Source organism: Symphalangus syndactylus, chromosome 2, assembly GCF_028878055.3.
Source record: "Symphalangus syndactylus isolate Jambi chromosome 2, NHGRI_mSymSyn1-v2.1_pri, whole genome shotgun sequence".
Taxonomy (NCBI): Eukaryota; Metazoa; Chordata; class Mammalia; order Primates; family Hylobatidae; genus Symphalangus; species Symphalangus syndactylus.
Genome location: NC_072424.2, coordinates 137,839,102 through 137,861,700, shown reverse-complemented (window position 1 = coordinate 137,861,700; position 22,599 = coordinate 137,839,102). Strand labels below are relative to the sequence as shown.

Below are 22,599 nucleotides of genomic sequence, written 5' to 3'. Positions count from 1 at the left end.
GCTCACTGATTCTTCCTGGAATACCTCTACGGCCAGAACACCAAGGGGCAGACCTTTCTTTTTTTAAAGAAATACATTAAGTGCCTGTGTGGACTCACCAGGGTTTTCCCACACATGAAGGCAATGCTGCTCTGGACTCTGTGATTTGTGCCTTGCTGGTCGCAGCTCACTGTTGTGTTGAATTCCAGGAGAGATCTGGTTGCACTTCTCAAAACAGAGTCACCTATTTGGAGAGAAAAGAGAGTGAACAGGCTATAAAACATACATAACCAAACATCTATTACCAAGGAAAAGCAAATTAAAAGTAGCATTATAATGTATCTGACAGCTCATAAATTTATAAAACTGTCTTTTCCCAGAATTTTCCATCTCAGGAGTGGCATCCCCATTACATTACATTACATTACATTACATTACATTACATTACATTGAGTGCCATCTTTACCTTGTCTGCTGCATTCTATACATCGGAAAGGTCCACAGCTATACGCCCATCTCAAATCTGTCCACATTTCTCCACCTCTACTCCCGCTAAAACCACTACTTGCGCTCCAGCACTGGCCAACCAACTGCTCCCCCTGCCTCCACACTCGTCTCAACCCTCACCAGCCCCACTTCCTCATCCATCTGTACCAGTGTGATCTTCAAAAATACAAATCAGGATATATAACTCAGCCACTGAAATTTTTCAATACTTCCCATCACATATGCTACAAAATCAACATTCTCTATAAAGGCCCACAAGTAGAGTGACCACATCTCTGTCTGTCCGGGACATTACTGTAACAGTCCAGAATAAAAAGCCAATGTAAAAATCAACATGATGGGGGTTGGCATAGGAATAAACTGATCAAAAGACTAGAACAGAGACCAATCGACTAGAAGAGAGAGCACAGATACACAAATGTGAATTAAACTTTGATTATGACAGAAGTAATAGATCAGGGGAAAGAGGAGGCTGTTCAATAAACAGAACTGGAAATAAAAACAGAACTGGAAACAAAATAGTTATCCATATGGAAAAAGACAAAATTGGATCCCTACCCAGTACTGGGTACAAAAATCAACTCTAAACACAAGCTTGTCCAACCCGCAGCCTGTGGGCCACATACAGCCCAGAATGGCTTTGAATGCAGCCCAACACAAACTTGTAAACACTAATACCAATGAGTATTAGTGTATTTTAGGTGTGGCCAAAGATAATTATTCTTCCAATGTGGCCTAGGGAAGCCAAAAGATTGGACACCCTGTCTAAATGGATTAAAGATGTAAACATCAAAATCCAAACTTCAAAACGTGGCAGAAATCTTAAGATAGAGAAAGATTTCTTAAGACTCAAAAAGATTAATGAGGTTGACCTATTCAATTTAAGAGTTTATACTCATCAAAAAATAGCTTAAAGAAAACGGAAGTAAGTTATAAACTAGGAAAAACACAGAACTGGCAAAGAACCAGCATCAAGAATCTCTACATTCATTCACATGCAAACAAATAAGAAAAGAATGTTTGTATACTTCCAGGAAATAAAGGACGATGAATTACCTCTGACTGAGAAAGCACACACCATGCGGGAAAGGAGAGAGAAGGAAAAACCCACTCCTAGCCACACAATGGTGGATTTTAATATCCAATGAAAAGAAAAAATTCTAATCTAGGTCACACGCAATAGACAACCCAATATAAAATGAACAAGACATGATCAAGCAAATCAAAGAAAAATGTACATCAATAAATATGTTAAGACACGTTCAATGTTACTGGTGATCAAGGAATTTCAAATCAAGACCAAAATGGTATACCATTTACAGCCATCCCTCTGGCAAAAATTAAATACCAACTGTCAGACATGAGATGGCTCAAGAGCTCTCCTGTGTTGCTAGTGAAATGTTAACTGGTTCAACAACTATGTAAGTCAGCAGGACATTATGTCCTAAAATTGAACATTCGTGTGCCCTATGACCTGGTTATTCCACTCAGGTCTATACAAAAGAGAAAACCATGCATATATGGAACATGCACAGCAGAAAACGTGAAAGAATATCTCATGCTCTTCAGAAGAGCAAAAACCTGGAAATGACCAAAGGCCCATCAACAGAAGAGTGGATAAATTAACTTCGGCAGATCCACACAATAAAATATCACAGCAGTCAGAAGGAGTAAACCACAGTGAAAAACAACAATATGGTTGATTTTCAGTAATATTACTGTCATCACTTAAGTCCCAAAAAGTTACACATAGGAAGATAAGTTAGTTGCATACACACAGATTTTTTTTTTTTTTGGAAATTAGATACAGTAAAAAAAAAAAAAATAATAATACAAGATGGGAGCTAATGATTACTTCTAGTGAAAAGTGAAAGAGGGAAGAGTAGAACAGATAGTGGTTACTGTCAAGATCCTAGATTTTTATTGGAAACAGTGCTCACTACATTATACAAAAAAACTAATGTTTTAAAAGGAAAAACGTTAGTTCATGGAATAACACATGGCTCATTGTACGTGCCATGAGCTCGGGATGATAGCTGATCCAATCCCATATACACCTGAAGTCTTGGGGCAGGGGCGGACCACAAGTCAGCGCTGCCCCCACAGCACCAGGCTGATGGCCTGGTGGTTCTTCTGCCTGCGTGCAAAAGTCGGCCAGGATCATCCTTCTCCATCTGCAACACCCAGGGTCTTTTCTAAAACTTTTGCCCAGTCAGCTCAGCCAAAAGGACACAGAAGCCCTGCAGAGGCTCTGAAACCAAGGACAGTGCCCCGTGGACAGCTCCCACGCCTGGACAGCTCCCGCGCCTGGACAGCTCCCGCGCCTGGACAGCTCCCGTGCCTGGACAGCTCCCGTGCCTGGACAGCTCCGAGCCTGGACAGCTCTCCCTGTCCCGCCCGCAGTGGGCGTGTCTGGGAGGCACTGAGCAGGGGCCGGGGCGGGCTCAGCGGTGCCGAGGTACCCGCCTAGGGAGACGCGCAGCTGGAGGTGCATGACGGCTGGAGACGCGGAAGGCGCGTGGGGCGCAGCAGGCGCACGGGGCATGCAGGGTACAAGGAGGCGCGAGGGGGGAGGCGCGAGGGAGGAGGCGCATGGGGCGCAGCAGGCGCATAGGGCATGCAGGGTACAGGGAGGCGCGAGGGGGGAGGCGCGAGGGGGGAGGCGCGAGGGGGGAGGCGCGAGGGGGAGGCGCGAGGGGGAGGCGCGAGGGGGGAGGCGCACGGGGCGCAGCAGGCGCACAGGGCATGCAGGGTACAGAGAGGCGAGAGTGGGGAGGCGCGTGGGGCGCAGCAGGCGCACGGGGCATGCAGGGTACAGGGAGGCGCGAGGGGTGAGGCGCGTGGGGCAAGGAGGACACCGGGTGGTACAGGGGATAGGCAGAGAGGCACAGGGGTGGGGAGGTGTGGGGCGCGGAGGGGCACGAGGAGGCGAGGGGCGCAGCGAGGCGGGGGGCAGAAGGCACGGGGAGTCCCCATGAGGCGCAAAGGGTGCGGGGAGGCACGGGGGCCAAGGAGGCGCGGAGGACCGGGGAGGCGCAAGAGGCCCAGGATGCGCAGGGTCCTGGGGAATAGCGAGAGGCCCAGGAGGCGTGGGGGACATGGGGAGGTGCAGGGGACCCAGGGAGACTCGAGGCGCGGAAGGCTGCAGTTGGGGGAGGGGAGAGAATGGGGCGGGTGGGGGGATGGGGGGCGGCCGCTGCAGGCAAAGGGATGTGGCGTCTCCTGGCAGCTTCAGAAGCCAAGCCCCCAACCTCGTATCCTGTTCGCACATAGGGTGACCCCTCTGTGTCAAGAGCCCCTACGGGTCCCTCATAATGTGCGGGTCACGTCCTGAAAAGGAGGCAGAAAAAGGCCCTGGAAGCGGGAAGGGAGTGACCCAGCCGCACAGCCACGCTGGCAGCCACTGCATCCCTCGGCGGTAGACCCGGGCGGGACGCGCACCCACCCCTCGCCGGCTTCCTCGCAGCCCAGTGGCCAAGGGCGACACCGGCGAGACGCCGCAGAGAACCGCGGCCTCCCAGACAAGGGCCAGGCAGGGGCTGCCGGCTGCCGCCACCACGCCAGGCCCCCAGTCAACTCCCAAGACCTGTCCCCAACATGCCAGGCCTCGGCCTCCCAGCACTGCAGACCCCAAGCTCCAGGTTCGCAGGGCTGCCCGCCAGAACCCCTAAGACTCGCTGGCAGAGCCTCCTTAGAACCACATTAGACCAGGCTGTATCATCTTTTATGCACAAAGCTGTTCGTTGTTTTTCAGCTGCCATGGCTCCCAGTTTGAGATCGTGTCACCGGAGCCTGCACAGATGAACCAAGCTTGCAACAGGGGAGGAACCTAAGCGCTGGACTGAGGAGCGGGACTGAAATAAGAAGCGCACACCGCTTGGCAAGATCCAGGATCCAATCAGATAGAGCCCTGATGTCATCTAATAGCAAGATCCAATCAGAACACATCTCATTACCATAAGCTTATAAAACCCGACCCAGCCGCCAGCTTGGGGAGACAGGTTTGACCTTCCCTCCTGTCTCGTCGCAGTGCAGTCCACTCTCTCCAGCAAAAACCCTGCAGCTTTGGTGTTTGGCTTTCCCTGGTGCACAGGCAGACGGGTCCGGTTTGGTTTGGTGACACTCTAGGCCATGCTCACATACTCACCAGGCCTACCAGGACACATTCACCAGGCCCTCCAAACCATGTTCACAGGAACCACCAGGCTGCACACAAGGGCCCTCCACACCACACCACACTTGGCCGCACCCCCGGGGCCGCACCTTGAAGTTCTCCAGAATCCTCAGGGACCTCAGTGCCAGCCAGGCCACACCACCCAGCACTCCACGCCACACTCACTAGACCCACCCGGAACAACAGGCCACACCTCTGAGTGCTCCAGATAGCGCTTGCCAGACGCCTCCAGACCACACTGGCCAGGCTGCACCTCGGAGCCCTCTAGGCCACGCACTCAAGGGTACCACCATGCCAGGCTGCACCGGGCCCTCACGTGCTGCTCAGTCAGACCACCAAGTCGCACTCTGCAGGCCCACCAGGCCGCACCTCCAAGCCCAAGCAAGCCCACAGTGATTCGGCCTCCTTGAAGCCACAAAGCCTGGTGATCCTGACTTCACAGGCAGCCCTCCTGCCTGCCGCAGCGGCCACAAAAATTATACTATTGCCATGGCAATTAGAACCTACAAGGCAGACAGAGAACCCTTCCTGTCCTACTTCCCGATGTGCTCAAGCAAGTCTTCCTCTCTCCCCTGCACCACCCACTTAGCGTTTCCTTCAACATATACTATCCGCGCTATTTTGCCAAATTAAAAAAAAAAAAATACTCATCCAATTTTTTTACCTCCAGCTTCTCTATTTATATGGATACTCTTTTTAAAAGATATTTATTTTCTTGCTACCACCAACACACTCCTTGGCTACTCCTCTTGTCCCCTGAACTGGCTGTTCCCCCAGAGAGACACACAGCTCACTCCCTCAACTCGAGGTCTTTACTTACGTGTCACATTCTCAGTGACACCCTATTTAATATCCTTGCACACACAACCCTGAGCCCCCAGTACTCCTGATTACCCTTCCTTTCCTTTTTTGTAGCAGTCATCATAGTTTAACATACTACTTAGCCATTGCTTTTTTCATCTGTCTCCCACCCTACTAAAATGTAAGCTCCATGAAAAAAAGAGATTCTTGTCTGTTGTAGTGACTGATTCAATTCCAGTACCCAAACCAGTGCCTACATATGACTGATAGTCAAATGTTTATTATAAATAAACATTAACTGTTGGCTATATTTTAACATAATGTATACATATAATTTTAGATGATTTAACCAAGTAAGTAAGAAGAAAATACACTATAAATTACTGAACCATACCCATACAGTAGACTGTTCCAGCATATTTGCCACAATAAACAATGCTACCAAAAACCTTTTGTACAAATATCTACATATAGTACTACTACTTCTAACCGTTTGAGTCACAAAAGATTATGTGAATATACGTTTTAAAATGTAACAGGTATTGCCAGACTATCAGGAGAGACCATAAATCAGATAAACACATGAGCTGTATCCAAAACTCAACCAGGTATCATCTTAAATATCCAACAGAATTCTAGGTTTTAAGAAAATAAAAGACTTAAGAGGAAAAGGCATTTTCACATCTTATGAGTCAAAGAGATGAAAGATACAATCCAATGATCAATCCAGATGCCTGCTGTAGATTTCTGTGAGTGCATACAAGAATCAGACACTATTAAATCACTGGAAGTCAGGGGCCAGGCTCTTTAGAGTAAATGAATCACCTGGGACGGCGACTACAATCGGACTCACTGTGTCCTACAAGGTCACCAACAAGAAGCCAAACAGAATTCCAGGCTCCAGAGGTAACCTCAATTAACACTGTTCCCTAGTGAGTACACTACCTCAAGTTAAATGGACTGGTAACAGGCTTCCTGAAATGGATATAGAGCTGTAATCCTCAGAAGATTAATTAAAATCATAATATTAATATTTGATGTGTTAGAAAAAATGTGAATGTATTTGGTATTTTTACTGCAATGTTTAATATAACTCCAATCCAAAGTTTATAACTCAGCAATTAATTCAGACTTACGACACAGTATTAGAACATTTAAGAGAATTTTAGAATTAGAAATTTTAGAATTTTAGCATAACTAGTAAATATATAAGAATCATTAAATAATAATACTCATAAATTTATAATTATTGTTACACTGAAATTTTAACTGTTAAGCCAGACATCTGAGGTACTTGAAAAGGAAATCAAATGCAGTTGATCCTTGAACTGCAAAGGTCTGAACTTTCCAGGTCCACTTATACACAGATTTTCTTTCACCTCGGTAACCCCAGAACAACAAGACCAGTCCCTTCTCTTCCTCCTCCCACTCAGCCTACGCAACATGAAGACAATGAGGATGAAGATCTTTATGTGATGATCCACTGCCACTCAATGAATAATAAACATATTTTCTCTTCCTTATGATTTTTTTCCTGAGACAAGGTCTCACTACTCTCTTACCTAGGCAGGAGTACAGTGGCCAGATTACACCGCATTGAGGCCTCCACCTCCTGGGCTCAAGCAATCCTCCTGCCTCAGCCTCCCAAGTAGTTGGGACTACAGGCATGCACCACCATGCCTGGTTAATTTTTTTATTTTTTGCAGAGATGGGGTTCCACTATGTTGTCCAAGCTGGTCTCAAACTTCTGGGCTCAAGTGATCCTCCCACCTCAGCCTCCCAAAGTGCTGTGATTACAGGTGTGAGCCACCACATCCAGCCTGATTTTCTTAATATTTTCTTTCCTTTAGCTTACTTTATTGTAAGAATACAGTATTTAATACATATAACATGCAAAATATATGTTAATCGACTATTTATGTTACTGGTAAAGCTTCCCATCAACAGCAGGCTATTAGCAGCTAAGGTTAGAGGGAGTGAAAAGTTAAACATGGATTTTCAACTGTGCAGGGGGTTGGTGCCCCTAACTCTAGTGTTGTTCAAGGGTCAAATGTATATAAAATGTATAAACCACTTTAAAATGTGAAAATAATTAGGTTGCAAATGGGACCAAATATTGTTTACAGGCCCTATAAAAATGATGGCTAACATTTGCTAAGATTCACATATGTAATATCGTTTGCCTAAGGAAAAACTAATGTATGATTTTTTTAATTTCTTCTGAGCTCCTTGGATGTGTGGATAATGTATGATTCTTCAATTTAAAATAATGTAATATTGTTTAAACCAGCACTGAGGTCTTAATATTTGTTTCTCACTATAAAAAATTTTAGGGCAGCAGTCCCCAACCCTGTTGGCACAAGAGACTGGTTTCATGAAAGACAATTTTTCCACGGACTTGGGCTGGGGGGTGGGATGGTTTTGGGATGATTCAAGCATATTACATTTATTGTACCCTTTATTTCTATTATTATTACATTGTAATATGTAATGAAATAATTATACAACACACCATAGTGTAGAATCAGTGGAAGCCCTGAGCTTGTTTTCATGCAACTAGATGGTCCCATCTGGGGGTGATGGGTGACACTGACAGATGATCAGGCATTAGATTCTCATAAGGGGTCACAACCTAGATCCCTTGCATGTGCAGTTCACAATAGGGTTCGCGCTCCTATAAGCATCTAATGCTGCCACTTATCTAACAGGATGCAGAGCTCAGGCAGTAGTGCAAGCAATGGGGAGCGGGTGTAAATACAGATGAAGCTTCACTCTCTCACCCACCACTCACCTCCTGCTGTGCAGCCCAGTTTCTAACAGGCTACAAACCGGTACCAGTCTGTGGCCCAGGGGTTGAGGACCCCTGCTTTGGGGCACTTTAAAACTCACACCAGGCCAGGCGTGGTGGCTCACGCCTGTAATCCCAGCACTTTGGGAGGCCAAAGTGGGTGTATCACTTGAGGTCAGGAGTCCAAAACCAGCCTGGCCAACATGATGAAACCCCATCTCTACTAAAAATACAAAAAAAAAATTAGCCAGACATGGTGGTGCCCATAATCCAAGCTACTCAGGAGGCTGAGGCAGGAGAATCGCTTAAACCCAGGGGGCGGAGGATGCAGTGAGCCAAGATCACGCCACTGCATTCCGGCCTGGGCAACAGAGCGAGATTCTGTCTCAAAAAAAAAAAAAAAAAAAAAAAAAAAAAACAACCTCACACCAACTATTATCTTCCCAAAAGGATTTAGAGACAACCGTCTTCCTACAGCAACATATAAATAAATGTGCCCATTTCCAGGCTCCTTGCCAGCACTCTATGATTCAACCATTTAAATTTCTGCCAACTTCTCAAAGAAAAATGAGATCTCATAATTGCTCTGATTTGCATTTATACCTGGTGATGCGGCTTAGCTCTGTCTCGCCACCCAAATCTCATGATGAATTGTGATCCCGAGTGTTGGAGGTGGGGCCTGGTGGGAGGTAATTGGATCACGGGGCTGGTTTCTAATGGTTTAGCACCATCCCCAAGCGCTGTCTCGTGATAGAGTTCTCACTGGATCTGCTTGTTTGAAAGTGTGTAGCACCTCCCCACTCCTCTCCTGTCACCATGCAAAGAAGCTGCCTGCTTCCCTTCACCTGCTGCCATGATTTTAAGTTTCCTGAGGCCTCCCCAGCCATGCTTCCTATACAGCCTTCGGAACTGTGAATCCAACCTCTCTCCTTCATAAATTACCAAGTATCAGGTAGTTCTTTATAGCAATGTGAGAAAGGACTAATCCATCTGGCTTACTAGTGAAGTTGTATTGACCATCTTGATTTCTTCTTTTGTGAATTACCTGTTCTTTGACTTTGCCATTTTTCTCCTGGGTTGTCTGTCTTTCTTACCAATTTTTAAGAAAAGCTCTCATCCTAATTGTACATTGGCAAACATGCTGGAAATGTTTTTCCCAGTCTAGCGTATGTCTTTTGTCTTTAGAACACCTTTTAGTCATTAAAAGGTATGTAATAAGAAATGTTCCTCTTCTCCTGTATGGCTTCCAGGATTCCTTAAGGAAGGCTCTTCTAGATTATATCTATATGTTACTAATTTTTTTTCCAATGTTCTATTGTCTTTTTACTTTCAAATCTTAACTGAGCTGTAATTTCGGTATGTGATCTAAAGGAAGGATTGAACTTTGTTTCGTAAGAGACAATAGCTACTTACACCCAATTTTTTGGTTGTTAAGTTATCTTAAGTTCCCATATATATTTGGATCTATTTCTACGCTAGCTCTGACCTGCTGAGAGCTCCAGTTCTTGTGGTCGTTTTGAAGGTTCACGTTTTTTCCTTTCTAGCAAGATCAAAAGAAGTTTGTTCTCAGATGTCCTCTCAGAGCCACACATTCAGATCTCCCATCCTGGTCTCCAATTCAGCTCCAATCTGTCTGATGTGACCCCATGACTCACACAAAAACACAGCCCTGAGTGAGTACACAGGCTCTAGAGCTGGCTGTCCACATTCAAATCCATAACCACACTACCTCCAGCAAGGTGCTCATTGTGGAGGCTAAAGTAACTCCATTCTTGAGGCCAAACTGCCCTGATGACTTCCGATTAATCCAGTTCCAGGAAGGCCTCCAAGATTTCCAGTTTATCTACTGTTCCTTGTGTAAGAGCAGGTACTTATCAGAAATCCTCCCCTTAGGTCAAAAAAACTACTTCAATTGTCCCATACATCCCTTCAGAACCACCCCTTCCCTATGGTGTATGAGCCCCGGGTCTGGGGTGGGTGATGGCGGAGGGATCCATCTCATCTCGTGGCTTCTTGAGATGTGGCTTCTATTCATAAGTCCCTATTAAATGTTTCTTTCTGAGAAACTGGGCGTCAGCCTCCTTCTTCAGCCTCTCAACTTCCTTGGACTTCGGGGGCAGATTTGCACAGACCTGCCCACCGTAGAACACAGATCCATTTTGCGCTTCCGTTTCTTCATTTATAACATGAGGGAAATGAAATCACCTACTTTAAAGGGTTGTTGAATGAATTAAATGAGATATTTTACTTTAAAACATTAGGCCTAGCACATGAATGTGCAACAAAATGTAGGTATTTTTATTGTATATGCAAATTAGATTTGATTTGGGATTATCCCTATGCTACTGTCAATGTCACTCTCATTCACTCATACAAACTGCTCTCTCCAGTTGAAGAAAGGGAGCTGTTACTGAGAGTCCTGAAAGTATATATGATGACTCCCTCTGGAAGTTTCAAGCTCTGGGAAAGGGATCTGTCACATGTATCTGGGGGAAAAAATGAGACTGGAAACTGCTGGTTTATAATAGTAGCATCATCATCTTAACCTGTAAGTTACTTTTTAGTCATCTAGTTATCTTTGGTATCTCCCCTGTAAGCATCCTTTCCTATTCCACGGGGCCAGCTTCCTAAAAACACCTTCCATCATATCACCTCCCCGTTACCATCACAGAAGAGCTGTAATGCATCCACTCCCTACAAAAAATAACAACTCTCCTCCTCCCTGGCTTCCAAGGCCCACAGAACTTGGTCAAACTCAAACTCTGTCCAGTGAAGCCAAGCTCACAAATTATCCTTCAAGTAAGTTGTCTCCATCTGGCATCAGTCTATGTGGTATTATACTATACCATACCATACACCATACCATACCATACCATACTATACCATACCATACCATACTACCATAAACTCAAGACACACTTTCATTAGCCAAAAATATTTAAGTATTACAATAAAATCAAGAAGAAAGCTACTTTTCCTTCTTTCTGAACATCTACGTAACACTGGCCAACAGGCTTACTTGTGGCCTTTCTCTGTGAGTTCTCAAAAGAGCACAATGAGTAAACTGGCCATCTCACCTGTAAGTTTCCTAAGTATATCACCAAGGATAATGTCAGACCCAAGAATTCACAACAATCTAGTGCTTTCTCAGATCTCAATCCCAGGCCTCAAATCCCTCTCACCAGGTTTTTCAGTCTGGATGGCCTCTTTGTAGAGAGAGAGGGAAATCAAACAGGAGCTGGGCCTCAACCAGCAGACCTTGCACTCCCTTATCTTCTTACTCTAAACACTGCTTTCTACAAAGCTCTTTTAACTGTGTTTAGCAATTTCCATGCAAAATGACAAGTGGGGATTTCTTTTGTTTCAAGACAGCTGAACAGCGTTGCCAGAGGCTGGTTCTCAGAAGAACCCGAGTTACAGGTGAGCAACCATCGCCAGAATGGAGTATCAAGTGGAGAGCACTGGAGCCTAGTGGAGAACCCCTGGGATGAAATGAGGGCAAAAAATAAAAAGCAGGAAACAAGAGAGGGGCAGAGAGCAGCTAGGAGCCCTGAGGGACTTGGTATTCCCTTGGAAGGGGTGGCGGGAATGCTGCTGCTGCTCCTCACCTCTGTGGCCGACTGCTGGTACCTGAAATGTGGGAGAGCTTTTCTGCCCTCACAAACCCAAACACTGGTGCAGGCAGCAATTTGGGGACTTCCTGAGGGCATTACATCAGACTAGCACTTATGCCAGGTTGCCCACCCTCCAGTGGACCTGGGTGGCAGCGGCAGCAGCAGCGGGCATCATACTAAGGGCACAGCCCTTGGAGGACTGCCTGGGGAAGCTCAGCACTGATGTCTCCATATCACCAGAGGCTCCGCAGACCTTTCTTGGCACCTGCTGAGACTGCAGCAGCCACACAGGGCTGGCTGGACCCAGGGGAGCTGCAGGGTTCCCAGAGGTCTACCCCCGGGGAGTGCTGCTCCTAAGGGAAGAAAGAGTGCAGCATGCCAAGGGGGCACCCCTTGGGACAAAGGGGACCAGAGCATGCACTTTCCTGTGTCCAGGAGCATGGCTTGTGGGCTGACTGTGCCACCTGCAGTGGAGACAGGGGTGCATGGCTTGTGGGCTGAGAGACTGTGCCACCTGCAGCAGAGACGGGGATGCTGTACTTAGCCCTGCAAGGGAGGAGTATGCTTCCAGCCCAGGAGCCAGGTGGTCTCAGTGCTTGGGCACGGATGTGGGGAGTGGGACTTCTCCTCCCCCACCCTCCACCTACTGCTGTGGGCACAGTCGTGGCTGCTCCCACAGGTTGGCACAGGCACACGGGACAGTGGCCATTCTGTGGCTGTTAGGGGCAGCTGTGTTTCCACTGGCAATGTGCCCACTGGGACTTGGAGGAAAGGTGGGGCCCCACTCTCTCTACACGGACCCACAGCATTCCTGTGGCAAAGAGCAGAAGAGCTACAAATCTGTGTGCTTTGGGTTGAGGGAGGAGGCTCACTGCAGAAGACATGTTGGTGGTAAGCCAGGGGACAGGTGTCTCTCGTGGCACTCACTACACTGCAGCCTGAGACAGACAGCGATATTCTCATGTTCTGAATGTTCCCAGCACCAGGACAGGGTGTGACAGGGAGGCAGATTGTGCTCCCACCTGCCCTGGCCATGGAGCTGGGGCAGCCCCCACACCTCCCCGCAGACACCTTGGCACCTTCTACAGAGCTACCGCTGCTACCCCTGTAAGGGCTGGTGCTTGAGCCACTGGAGTATCCAACAGAAGAACTGGCAGTTCAGTTCTGTCCAGCTTTGTCCCCCACTCAGGGGCTGAGCAGGGAGCTCAGGCCACTGTGCATTCCACAGACCACTCCACTGCCTGAAGCAACAGAGCTTCCCCCATTAAACAAAGGTCAAGCACAGAGATGCATAGACCCATCGGATTCCACTGCAGCTGGCTTTTACCCATAAATACCACCTGCTGGCCTGCACAACCCAATATAAATTCTGCTGCCACAAGTGCAAAGCAATGGAGAACAAAATAACTTCCTGAGAACTCTGCCTTCCAGGCCCCATGGGAGATGGTGAGGATACTACTCACACACCTAGCACATCACTACTATCACTAGCATTTGAGAAAGCTACCACAAAAAGGCCAGATATAACCAAGAAACTCAGTCTTTGTCACTGAAAGTACCCAGAACTGAAGTCAAACAACTATATACAACATACATTATATTCACATTCTCAAGGGAAAAAAAAAATCCTGCCAAAGTAAATTCAAAAACAAAGAAGAGATAGTTTATCCAGATGAGAATGAAACAGAATAACAACTCTAGAAGCATTTTAAAAAAAAAAAAAAAAAAAAAAAAAAGAGTGCTGCAACATCCCCAAAAACTCACTCTAACTCTCCAGCAGTGGACCCTAAAGAAAATGAAATCCTTGAAATACCAGATAAGGAATTCAAAATATTGATTTTAAAGAAGCGCAATAAGATCCAAGAGAAAGTCAAAAAACCAACACAAAGAAATCAGAAAAATATAGGATCTAAATTAAAATTTTACCAGAGATAGCTATTTTTTAGAAAATCAGACAGAAATTCCAGAAATAAAAAATTCATTGTAGGAATTACAAAATACAGTTGAAAGCTTGAACAGCAGACTAGACCAGCAGAAAAGAGAAGCTAATAGCTTAAAGACAGGTTTGAATTAACCCAGTCAGACAAAAGGTATAAAACTCACATATCTTATAAAATAATTATACAATTGACATTAAAAAGCAACTAGTTAACAACACTATGACAGGAACAAAACCTCACATATCAATATTAACTCTGAACATAAATGAATTAAATCCTTTACATAAAAGATATAGATCGGTGAACTACATTTTAAAAAAAGAAACGATCCAACCATATGTTGCTTACAGAAAACCACCTAACTGGTAAAAACAAAGACTCAAGGTAAATAGGTAGGAAAAGATATTCCATGCAAATAGAAACCAAAAGTGAGCAGGAGAAGCAATACTTAGATAAAAGAGACTTTTAAGTCAATAATAGTTAAAAAAGAAAAAAAAAGATCATTAAATAATGATAACGGGATCAATTCAACAAGATATAACCATCACCAAAGCACTCAGATTCATAAAATAATTACCACTAGACCTAAGAGGAGATAGACAGCAATGTAATAATAATGAGAGACTTCAACACCTCACTAAAAGCACTAGAAAGATCATCAAGACAGAAAATCAACAATAAAACACTGAACTTAAATTGGACTCAGGATTAAATGGACCTAATAGACATTTAAAGATCATTCTACCCAACAACCACAGGACATACATTCCTCTTAGCACATGGAACAGTCTCCAGGATAGACCATATGTTAGGCCACAAGTCTCAGTACATTTTTAAAAACTGAAATCATATCAACTATCTTCCCAGATCACAGTGGAATAAAACTAAAAATCAATTCCAAGAGGAGAACTCTCAAAACTACACAAATACATGAACATTAAACAACTTGCTCCTGAATAACCTTTGGGTCAATGACAAAGTTAGGATGAAATGTAAAAGTTTTTTGAAACGAATATAAATAGAGACACAATGGACCAAAACCTCTGGGATACAGCAAAGCAGCAGTAAGAGGGAAGTTTATAGCACTAAATGCCTACATCAAAAAGAAAGATCACAAATTAATAACCTAATGTAACCCTCATGGCACTAGAAAAAAAAAGAACAAACCAAATTGAAACCTAACAGAAGAAGTAACAAAAATCAGAGCAGAACTAAATGAAATTGAGACCCCCCCCAAAAAAATGCAAAGGATCAACAAAACAAAGTTGCTTCTTTGAAAAGATAAACAAAATCAATGGACCACTACTCAAATTAACCAAAAAAAGAAGAGACACAATTCAAATAAGCACAACCAGAAATGAAAAAGTAGACATTAAAACTGATACTATGGAGAGACAAAAGATCATCAGAGGCTACTATAAACATCTCTACACTCAAAAACTAGAAAACCTAGAGGAAATGGATACATTCCTGGAAACACACAACCTCCCAATATTGAATCGGAAGAAACAGAAATCCTGAAAAGACCAGTAACAAATAGTGAGATTGAATCAGTACTTTAAAAATCTCCCAAGAAAAAGCACAGGACCAGACAGATTGAGAGCCAAATTCTACCAAAGGTACAAAGAACTGGTACCAATCCCACTGAAACTGCTCCCTGAAAAAAAAAAAAAAAAAAAAATCAAGTTAGAGGGAATCTTCCCTAACTTGTTCTATGAAGCCAGTAACACCCTAACACCAAAGCAAGGCAAGGACACAACAAAAAAGGAAAACTACAGGCCAATATCCCTAATGAATACAGATGCAAAAATCATGGCCTAGAAGAATTAGTATTGTTAACATGACCATAATGCCCAAAGCGATCTGCAGATTCAATCCAATTCTTACCAAAGTACCAATGTCATTTTTCACAGAATTAGAAAAACAATCCTAAAATTCATATAGAACCATATGAGTAGCCAAAGCCTGAACAGCAAAAGCAATCCTAAACAAAAAGAACAAAGCTGGAGGCATCATGTTACCTGACTTCAAATTATACCTGAAGGCTACAGTAATCAAACAGTATGGTACTGATATAAAAACAGGCACACAGATCAATGGAACAGAATAGAGAACCCAGAGTTAAGGCCACATACTTACAACTAACTGATCTTTGACAAAGTTGACAAAAATATAACACTGGGGAAGGGACACCCTATTCAATAAATGGTGCTGGGAAAACTGGACAGCCATATGCAGAAGAATGAAACTAGACCCCTATCTCTCACCATATACAAAAGCTGGAAACTTAAATGTAAGATCTGAAACTATGAATATTCTAGAATAAAACCCAGGAAACACTCTCCTGGACATTGGCCTAAACAGAGATTTCATAACTAAAACCTCAAAAGCAAATGCAACAAAACAAAAATAGACAAGTAAGATTTAATTAAACTAAAAAGCTTCTGCACAGCAGAGTAAACAGAAAACCTACAGAATGGGTGAAAATATTTGCAAACTGTGCATCTGACAAAGGACTAACATCCAGAATCTACAAGGAACTCAAACAATTCAAAAAAGAAGAAAAGAACCTCTTTAACAAGAGGGCAAAGGACATGAACAGACATTTCTCTAAAGACATACAAATGGCCAACAAGCATATGTAAAAATGTTCCACATCATCAGAGAAAGGCAAATTAAAACCACGAGACATCATCTTATATGCACTGGAATGGCAATTACTAAAAAGTCAAAAAGCAAAAGATGTTGGCAAGAATGCAGAAAAACAGGAACGCTTACATACTGTTGGTGGGAATGTAAATTAGGATATCCTCTATGGAAAACAGTATAGAGATCCATCAAGGAACTAAAAATAGAACTACCACTCCATCCAGCAATCCCACTACTGAATATATACTTGAAGGAAAAAATCATCATATCAGAAAGATACCTGCACTCATATGTTTATCACAGCACTATCCATAATTGCAAAGATATGGAATAAACCTAAGTGTCCATCAATGGATGACTGGATAACAAAAAATGTGGTGTGTGTGTGTGTGTGTGATTTCATTCTTTTTCATGGCCAAATTCCACATGTTGGCCATAAAAAAGAATGAAATCACATGTTTTGCAGCAACATGAATTGAACAATAGCCCATTATCCTAAGTAAAATAACTCAGAGAACATCAAATACCACATGTTCTCACTTATAAGTAGGAACTAAATAATACATACACATGGACATGGGCAGTGGAATAACAGACACTGGAGACTCAGAAAGGTTGGGGGGTGAGGAATTAGAAATTATCTACTGGGTACAATGTACACTATTCGGGTGACAGGTATTAAAAACCCAGATTTACGACTATGCAATATATCCATGTAACAAACTGCACTTGAACTGCCAAATCTACAAAAATATAAAAATGTTTAAAACACAAAAGAAAATGACAGAGCTACCACAGTAAGCTTCTCTCCCAAATCCAAAAGCCTACCTAGCATCCTCTTCTAGTTATCAGGCAGTCCCTAGTCATATACCATCTCCAGGTCATGAGCATCCATTGTGGTCAAACCTCATTATTCTAACTGCCTTAGTGAAAGGTCACCACGGACATCCATGTTGCCAAATCCAAGGGCAATGCGTTCTGCTTTTCTGTCTGCCCTGCATCCCTTCCTTCAGGCATTTGCCCTGACTCCACTCCATGTAACCTGGTGTTGATATATCAATCCAGTTTGGATTCATATTCTTCACAGGATAGTGATCCTGACCCAAAAGGCATACATTTGGGGAAATGAAATGAACTCTAGGAAAGAAGGGGCTGCACCTTTTTCTCTGAGACTGCCAATCCTCAGGACTATTTATTTAACCTTTAATGTAAGCCTAACTCCAGTGACCATCTTTGACGGCAGAAACACTGTCTGGGAACTACAGCCAAAACTGGAAGGTACAAAGGAGTGGGAGCGGGGGGAGCACTAAAAGGAAATGTGGGCTGGGGAAGAATGTAAAAACAGTGTTTAAGAAAAATGTGGGTGAGAAGGGAGAGCCATCTAGGAGACAGCTTTCAATATCAAATACACATCTACATAATTCTTCATAATGGCTGTGTGCATAGTATCCACCAGACAGAACCAGCCTAGTTTTAGCTCATACTAGAGATTCAAACCGTTATCGTTTTTCACTACTAACAAATGTGTATTATGTATTATAAACACTTATAATTTCTAAACATTCATAATTTTTGTATAGCTATATACGTATAGCTATACACAGTCATTTTTGCAAAACTGGGGAATCATATTGCCAATCCAGTAATTTCAGGTAGTTCTACTTACCCACTGAATGATAAGTGCGTGTCTTCAAGTCGTGCATACAAACAGCACTTGATGGCCCGCACTGGACAATATCCACACTTCCACAGATGTTGATTTTATAAAGTACATTATTTTTGGTATCAACAGCTTCCCATGTATAACTGGAAAGGAAGAAAAACAACTTGTCACTGTCACTGATTTATCAAAAATTAAACTTCTCTCTAGTTTTAGTCAAGCCACATTTGCTTAAAACTGCCACAAACTAGAAAATACACTTTCCTTAGCCAAAAACACTAAAAAGTCAAGTATGTTAAGTTGTAAAGAAGCCAGGGCAGAAACTACTAACACCATCTGTCTGTGGTTCAATCCATTCTGAAGCTACCTCAGGATTCAAAGATCATCAAAATAGAAATATCTGGCTGGGCATGGTGGCTCACGCCTGTAATCCCAGCACTCTGGGAGGCCGAGGCGGGTGGATCACGAGGTCAGGCGTTCAAGACCAGCATGGCCAACATAATGAAACCCCGGCTCTACTAAAAATATAAAAATTAGCTGGGCGTGGTGGCACATGCCTATAATCCCAGCTACCTAGGAGGCTGAGGCAGGAGAATTGCTTCAACCTGGGAGGCAGAGGTTGCAGTGAGCCCAGATTGTGCCACTGCACTCCAGCTTGGTCAACAGTGCGAGACTCTGTCTCAAAAACAAAAACAAAAACAAAATAGAAATATCTTACCATTAATTTAAGAATATCAACTCAGATCAGTGTATTAGTCTGTTCTCATGCTGCTAATAAAGATATACTCACGACTGGGTAATTTATAAAGGAAAGAGGTTTAATTGACTTATAGTTAAGCATGGCTGGGGAGGCCTCAAGAAACTTAACAATCATGACAGAAGGGGAAGCAAACACATACTTTTTCAGCAAGGAGAAGTGCGGAGCAAAAGGGGAAAAAGCCCCTTATAAAACCATCAGATCTCATGATCACAAGAACAGCATAACGGTAACTGCCCCCATGATTCACCAGGCTCCTCCCACGACACATGGGGATTATGGGAACTACAAGCTGAGATTTGGGTGGAGACACAGCCAAACCATATTAATCAGTAATTGCTCAAGACTCATGCTGAATATAAGATAGTAATAGCCTTTCCAATCACACCAAAATGCTGAAAAGCCAAAGGATTTTTTAACTCTATTTTATTAAAAAACTAGCTATGGCACGAAAGGCAGCTCTTCTGCTTTTACCTCTTACAGCTACAGTTCAGATCTGAACTCGCAAGACAGAGCTGTGCAATGAGTCAACTATCAGATTTGAAATCACACAAAATTCACTACACCAAGCATTAACACTCATTGTTCAAACCTCCGGCAAAGCAGATAGTGAGTAAGTGCTAATGCATCAATCAGTATACTTGGGACAAAATAGGTGGCTCCCCGGTTCTGTGAAAACAATTATTCTCAAATGTCTAGTCTTCCCTGGGGAGAATGTTTTGTCCATTTTGTAAAACGGGGATCATCTCCTCAGCAGGGGTAAAAACAGAAAAGGAAGAAAGTGACTTAAAATGTCCTTGCAAAATGCAAAAAATAAAGGCCAGGCCAGTGGCTCATGCCTGTAATTCCAGCACTTTGGGAGGCGAAGGCCAGAGGATCACTTGAAGCCAGAAGTTTCAGGCCAGCCTGGGCAACATACCAAGATCCCATCTCTACAAAAATAAAATTTTTTATTTTAAATGCAAAAACTGTTATTTAACTCAACAGTATTGCTAAAAAGAGAGGCAATAAGTTAAATCAGAATTGCTTAGGCTAGGCCCATCCAGGAGTTGTGGAGGCCTTGGGGATAAGACCACCATATTTATCTACGTAACAGTGTTATTCCCCCTATGCAGTGTTATTCCCCCTATGCAGTACTCCCTTGACGACAGAAGCACTCCCTCACAGAAGGAGCCATCTACTTCCCAGAGCTCCCTTCCACAGTGCACCAAGGCAATGACTCAGCACAAAACCAACCACCAGGCCCCCCACAACATGCCCCCCTCCCCTGACCCTGAACTAGTTTCAGCAATGGAGGAGCCATAGCAGCCCTGTTGGGGTCACTGGAAGACAAGGTGCCAAGAACTCCTAGGTCTGGGAACCCATCAAACCCCCCTGCCAAGAAACCAAACCACACACGTAGGCCTTCAAAAGCAGGGAGACTTGGAAGGTCTGATGGCCACTGAGCAGCTACAAACCTGGAGCAGGCTGGGGTACTTAGGTGCCCAGCCTTAGGGTGATACCCTTGGGGTGTTACTCCTCAACTCAGCTTCTTCATCAGGAACATGTTGAGTTATCTCCTAGAGTCAGGATGACTCAAGGACATGAGAAAATAACACAAGTATTACCAGGCACAGAGAAAAATCATCAATAAAAGCTTGTTTCCTTTGCCCTTCGTTAACCTTTATTCATGTTTCACAGGTATTTCTTAAGTACTTACTGCAGGAGGCACAGGAGAGTACAGCAACGAACAAAAGAGGCCCTGCCCTCTTGGAGTGTATATTCCAGGTTGCAGGATACAAGATAAACAAGTAAACAAAGACTTGGCTACTACTCAAGAAAAATGCTAATCTCTTATTCAGAAGCCATGACTAGTTTCTCCAGGATAAGAGACAAACTTCAAGAAGCGGCAGTGGCATCATTAAACTATTTCACAATCCTAAGTATATGATATTGGTACATGAGGGTGTCATTTAAAATGAGCTAACTGGTAAGAATCAACGCTAAAGAGATCCACACGTACCTAAAATGCTATGTTTTGTTTTGTTTTGTTTTTTTTTTTTGAGACGGAGTCTCGCTCTGGCCCAGGCTGGAGTGCAGTGGCGTGATCTCGGCTCACTGCAAACTCCGCCTCCTGGGTTCACGCCATTCTCCTGCCATTCTCCTGCCTCAGCCTCCCGTAGCTGGCACTACAGGCGCCCGCCACCACACCCAGCTAATGTTTTGTATTTTTAGTAGAGACAGGGTTTCACCGTGTTAGCCAGGATGGTCTTAATCTCCTGACCTCGTGATCCGCCCGCCTCAGCCTCCCAAAGTGCTGGGATTACAGGTGTGAGCCACCGCTCGTGGCCTGCTATGCTTTTCTTAAAAGATATCCACCATTCTTGCAAAGGGGATATTTCAATAAGGTAAAGGGTGTGTTTGCCTGGGCAGCAGAATCAAGATTTAAAAAAGAATAAAATGAGGGATATTGTCCTGATAATCTGGAAATCAGGGCTGCTAGAAAGAAAAGTGTTGCTCTATTCAATTATATTATTTTCTCTACTTGCATTTCATACTTGTTTGTCAAGATTTATCAAATGTAAGTGGTTATGGGAGTAGGAAAGGAGGAGCCTATTAAAATACTTAACACTGACTTTTTTCAGGGGGGTGATTTAACCATTCAGCACAAGGCAGCCCTCCTCCAGGACTGGCAACCTCAATGCCATTCAAACCCATCAGCAGCACTTGAGGCGAAGGCACCAATATCTCAGAGTTCTTAGTCACAGCTTTAAAATGAAGAATGGTCACAGCAGGTTTCTAAACTTCACTCCAAAGACACCTGCAAGTTGTCAGTACTTAAAACATTCTGATGTTTCAACGGACATTATGTCTCCTTTAAAACAAACTAATGGCAGGGTGCGGTGCCTCATGCCTGTAATCCCAGCACTTTGGAAGACTGAGGCAGGCAGATCACGAGGTCAGGAGATCAAAATCAGCCTGACCAATATGGTGAAACTCCGTCTCTACTAAAAATACAAAAATTAGGTGGCCGTGGTGGTGTGTGCCTGTAGTCCCAGCTACTCAGGAGGCTGAGGCAGGAGAATTGCTTGAACCTGGGAGGTGGACGTTGCAGTGAGCTGAGATTGCACCACTGCACTCCAGCCTGGGCAACACAGTGAGACTCTGTCTCAAAAAAAAAAAAAAAGAAAAGAAAAAACTAACACGCCTAGCCCCTAGTATCAACAGGAGCTCAGAAACAGTCATGTGGTTTAAATAATCTCTCTGAAAATTTATGAAGAATATTCCAAAAACTATTATGTACTCTGGTATGCACCGTGGTTAAATATCACTAGATATGCTTCCACTAAAGTTAATATTTGTTAAAGACTATTTCATAATAAACTTGAAAATCATATAAATAACTGACAACAAGTTTTAAGAAATCACATGTTTGAAACTAAAGGATTCTAAATTTCTTTCCAGATGAAAGGCCAAGCCCCTAGAATGGCCTAAGCTAAAATCATTCTTAAAATTAAATTGATATTAAAGTTTAAAAGCACCATGATCACATTATAGAACTAGAAAATGGTTTCAGAAGCAATAAAATTATTGCAGACTAAATAAAATGTAATGATATCTCTGAGGAATAATAAATTTTCTGTCTGAAAGTTTGTCTGTTAGAAAATTCTCTACCTGAAGTGAACATGTACAGCCAGATTAGGAAACTATTCCACAACAGAATGGTTCATTTAACAGCCAAGCAAATGAA

The 22,599-nt window shown here is 43.6% G+C and overlaps 1 protein-coding gene and 1 long non-coding RNA gene across 3 annotated transcripts in view; one reads left to right on the top strand and one right to left on the bottom strand.

Annotated features, from left to right (window-relative positions):
• IGF2R (insulin like growth factor 2 receptor) overlaps positions 1-22,599 on the bottom strand; it is a 136,897-nt gene that overhangs the window by 96,750 nt on the left and 17,548 nt on the right. For both annotated transcript variants that reach the window (XM_063623223.1, XM_055268728.2), the window contains exons 2-3: positions 18,119-18,258; positions 99-223 (exon numbers count right to left, since the gene is read on the bottom strand). In XM_063623223.1, the coding sequence (XP_063479293.1) occupies positions 99-223; positions 18,119-18,258 (265 nt within the window). The remainder of the gene's footprint in view (positions 1-98; positions 224-18,118; positions 18,259-22,599) is intronic.
• Positions 3,765-5,670, top strand: LOC134733511 (uncharacterized). The gene is made up of 2 exons (XR_010117064.1): positions 3,765-4,127; positions 4,241-5,670. It is a non-coding gene; the product is annotated as an uncharacterized lncRNA (long non-coding RNA).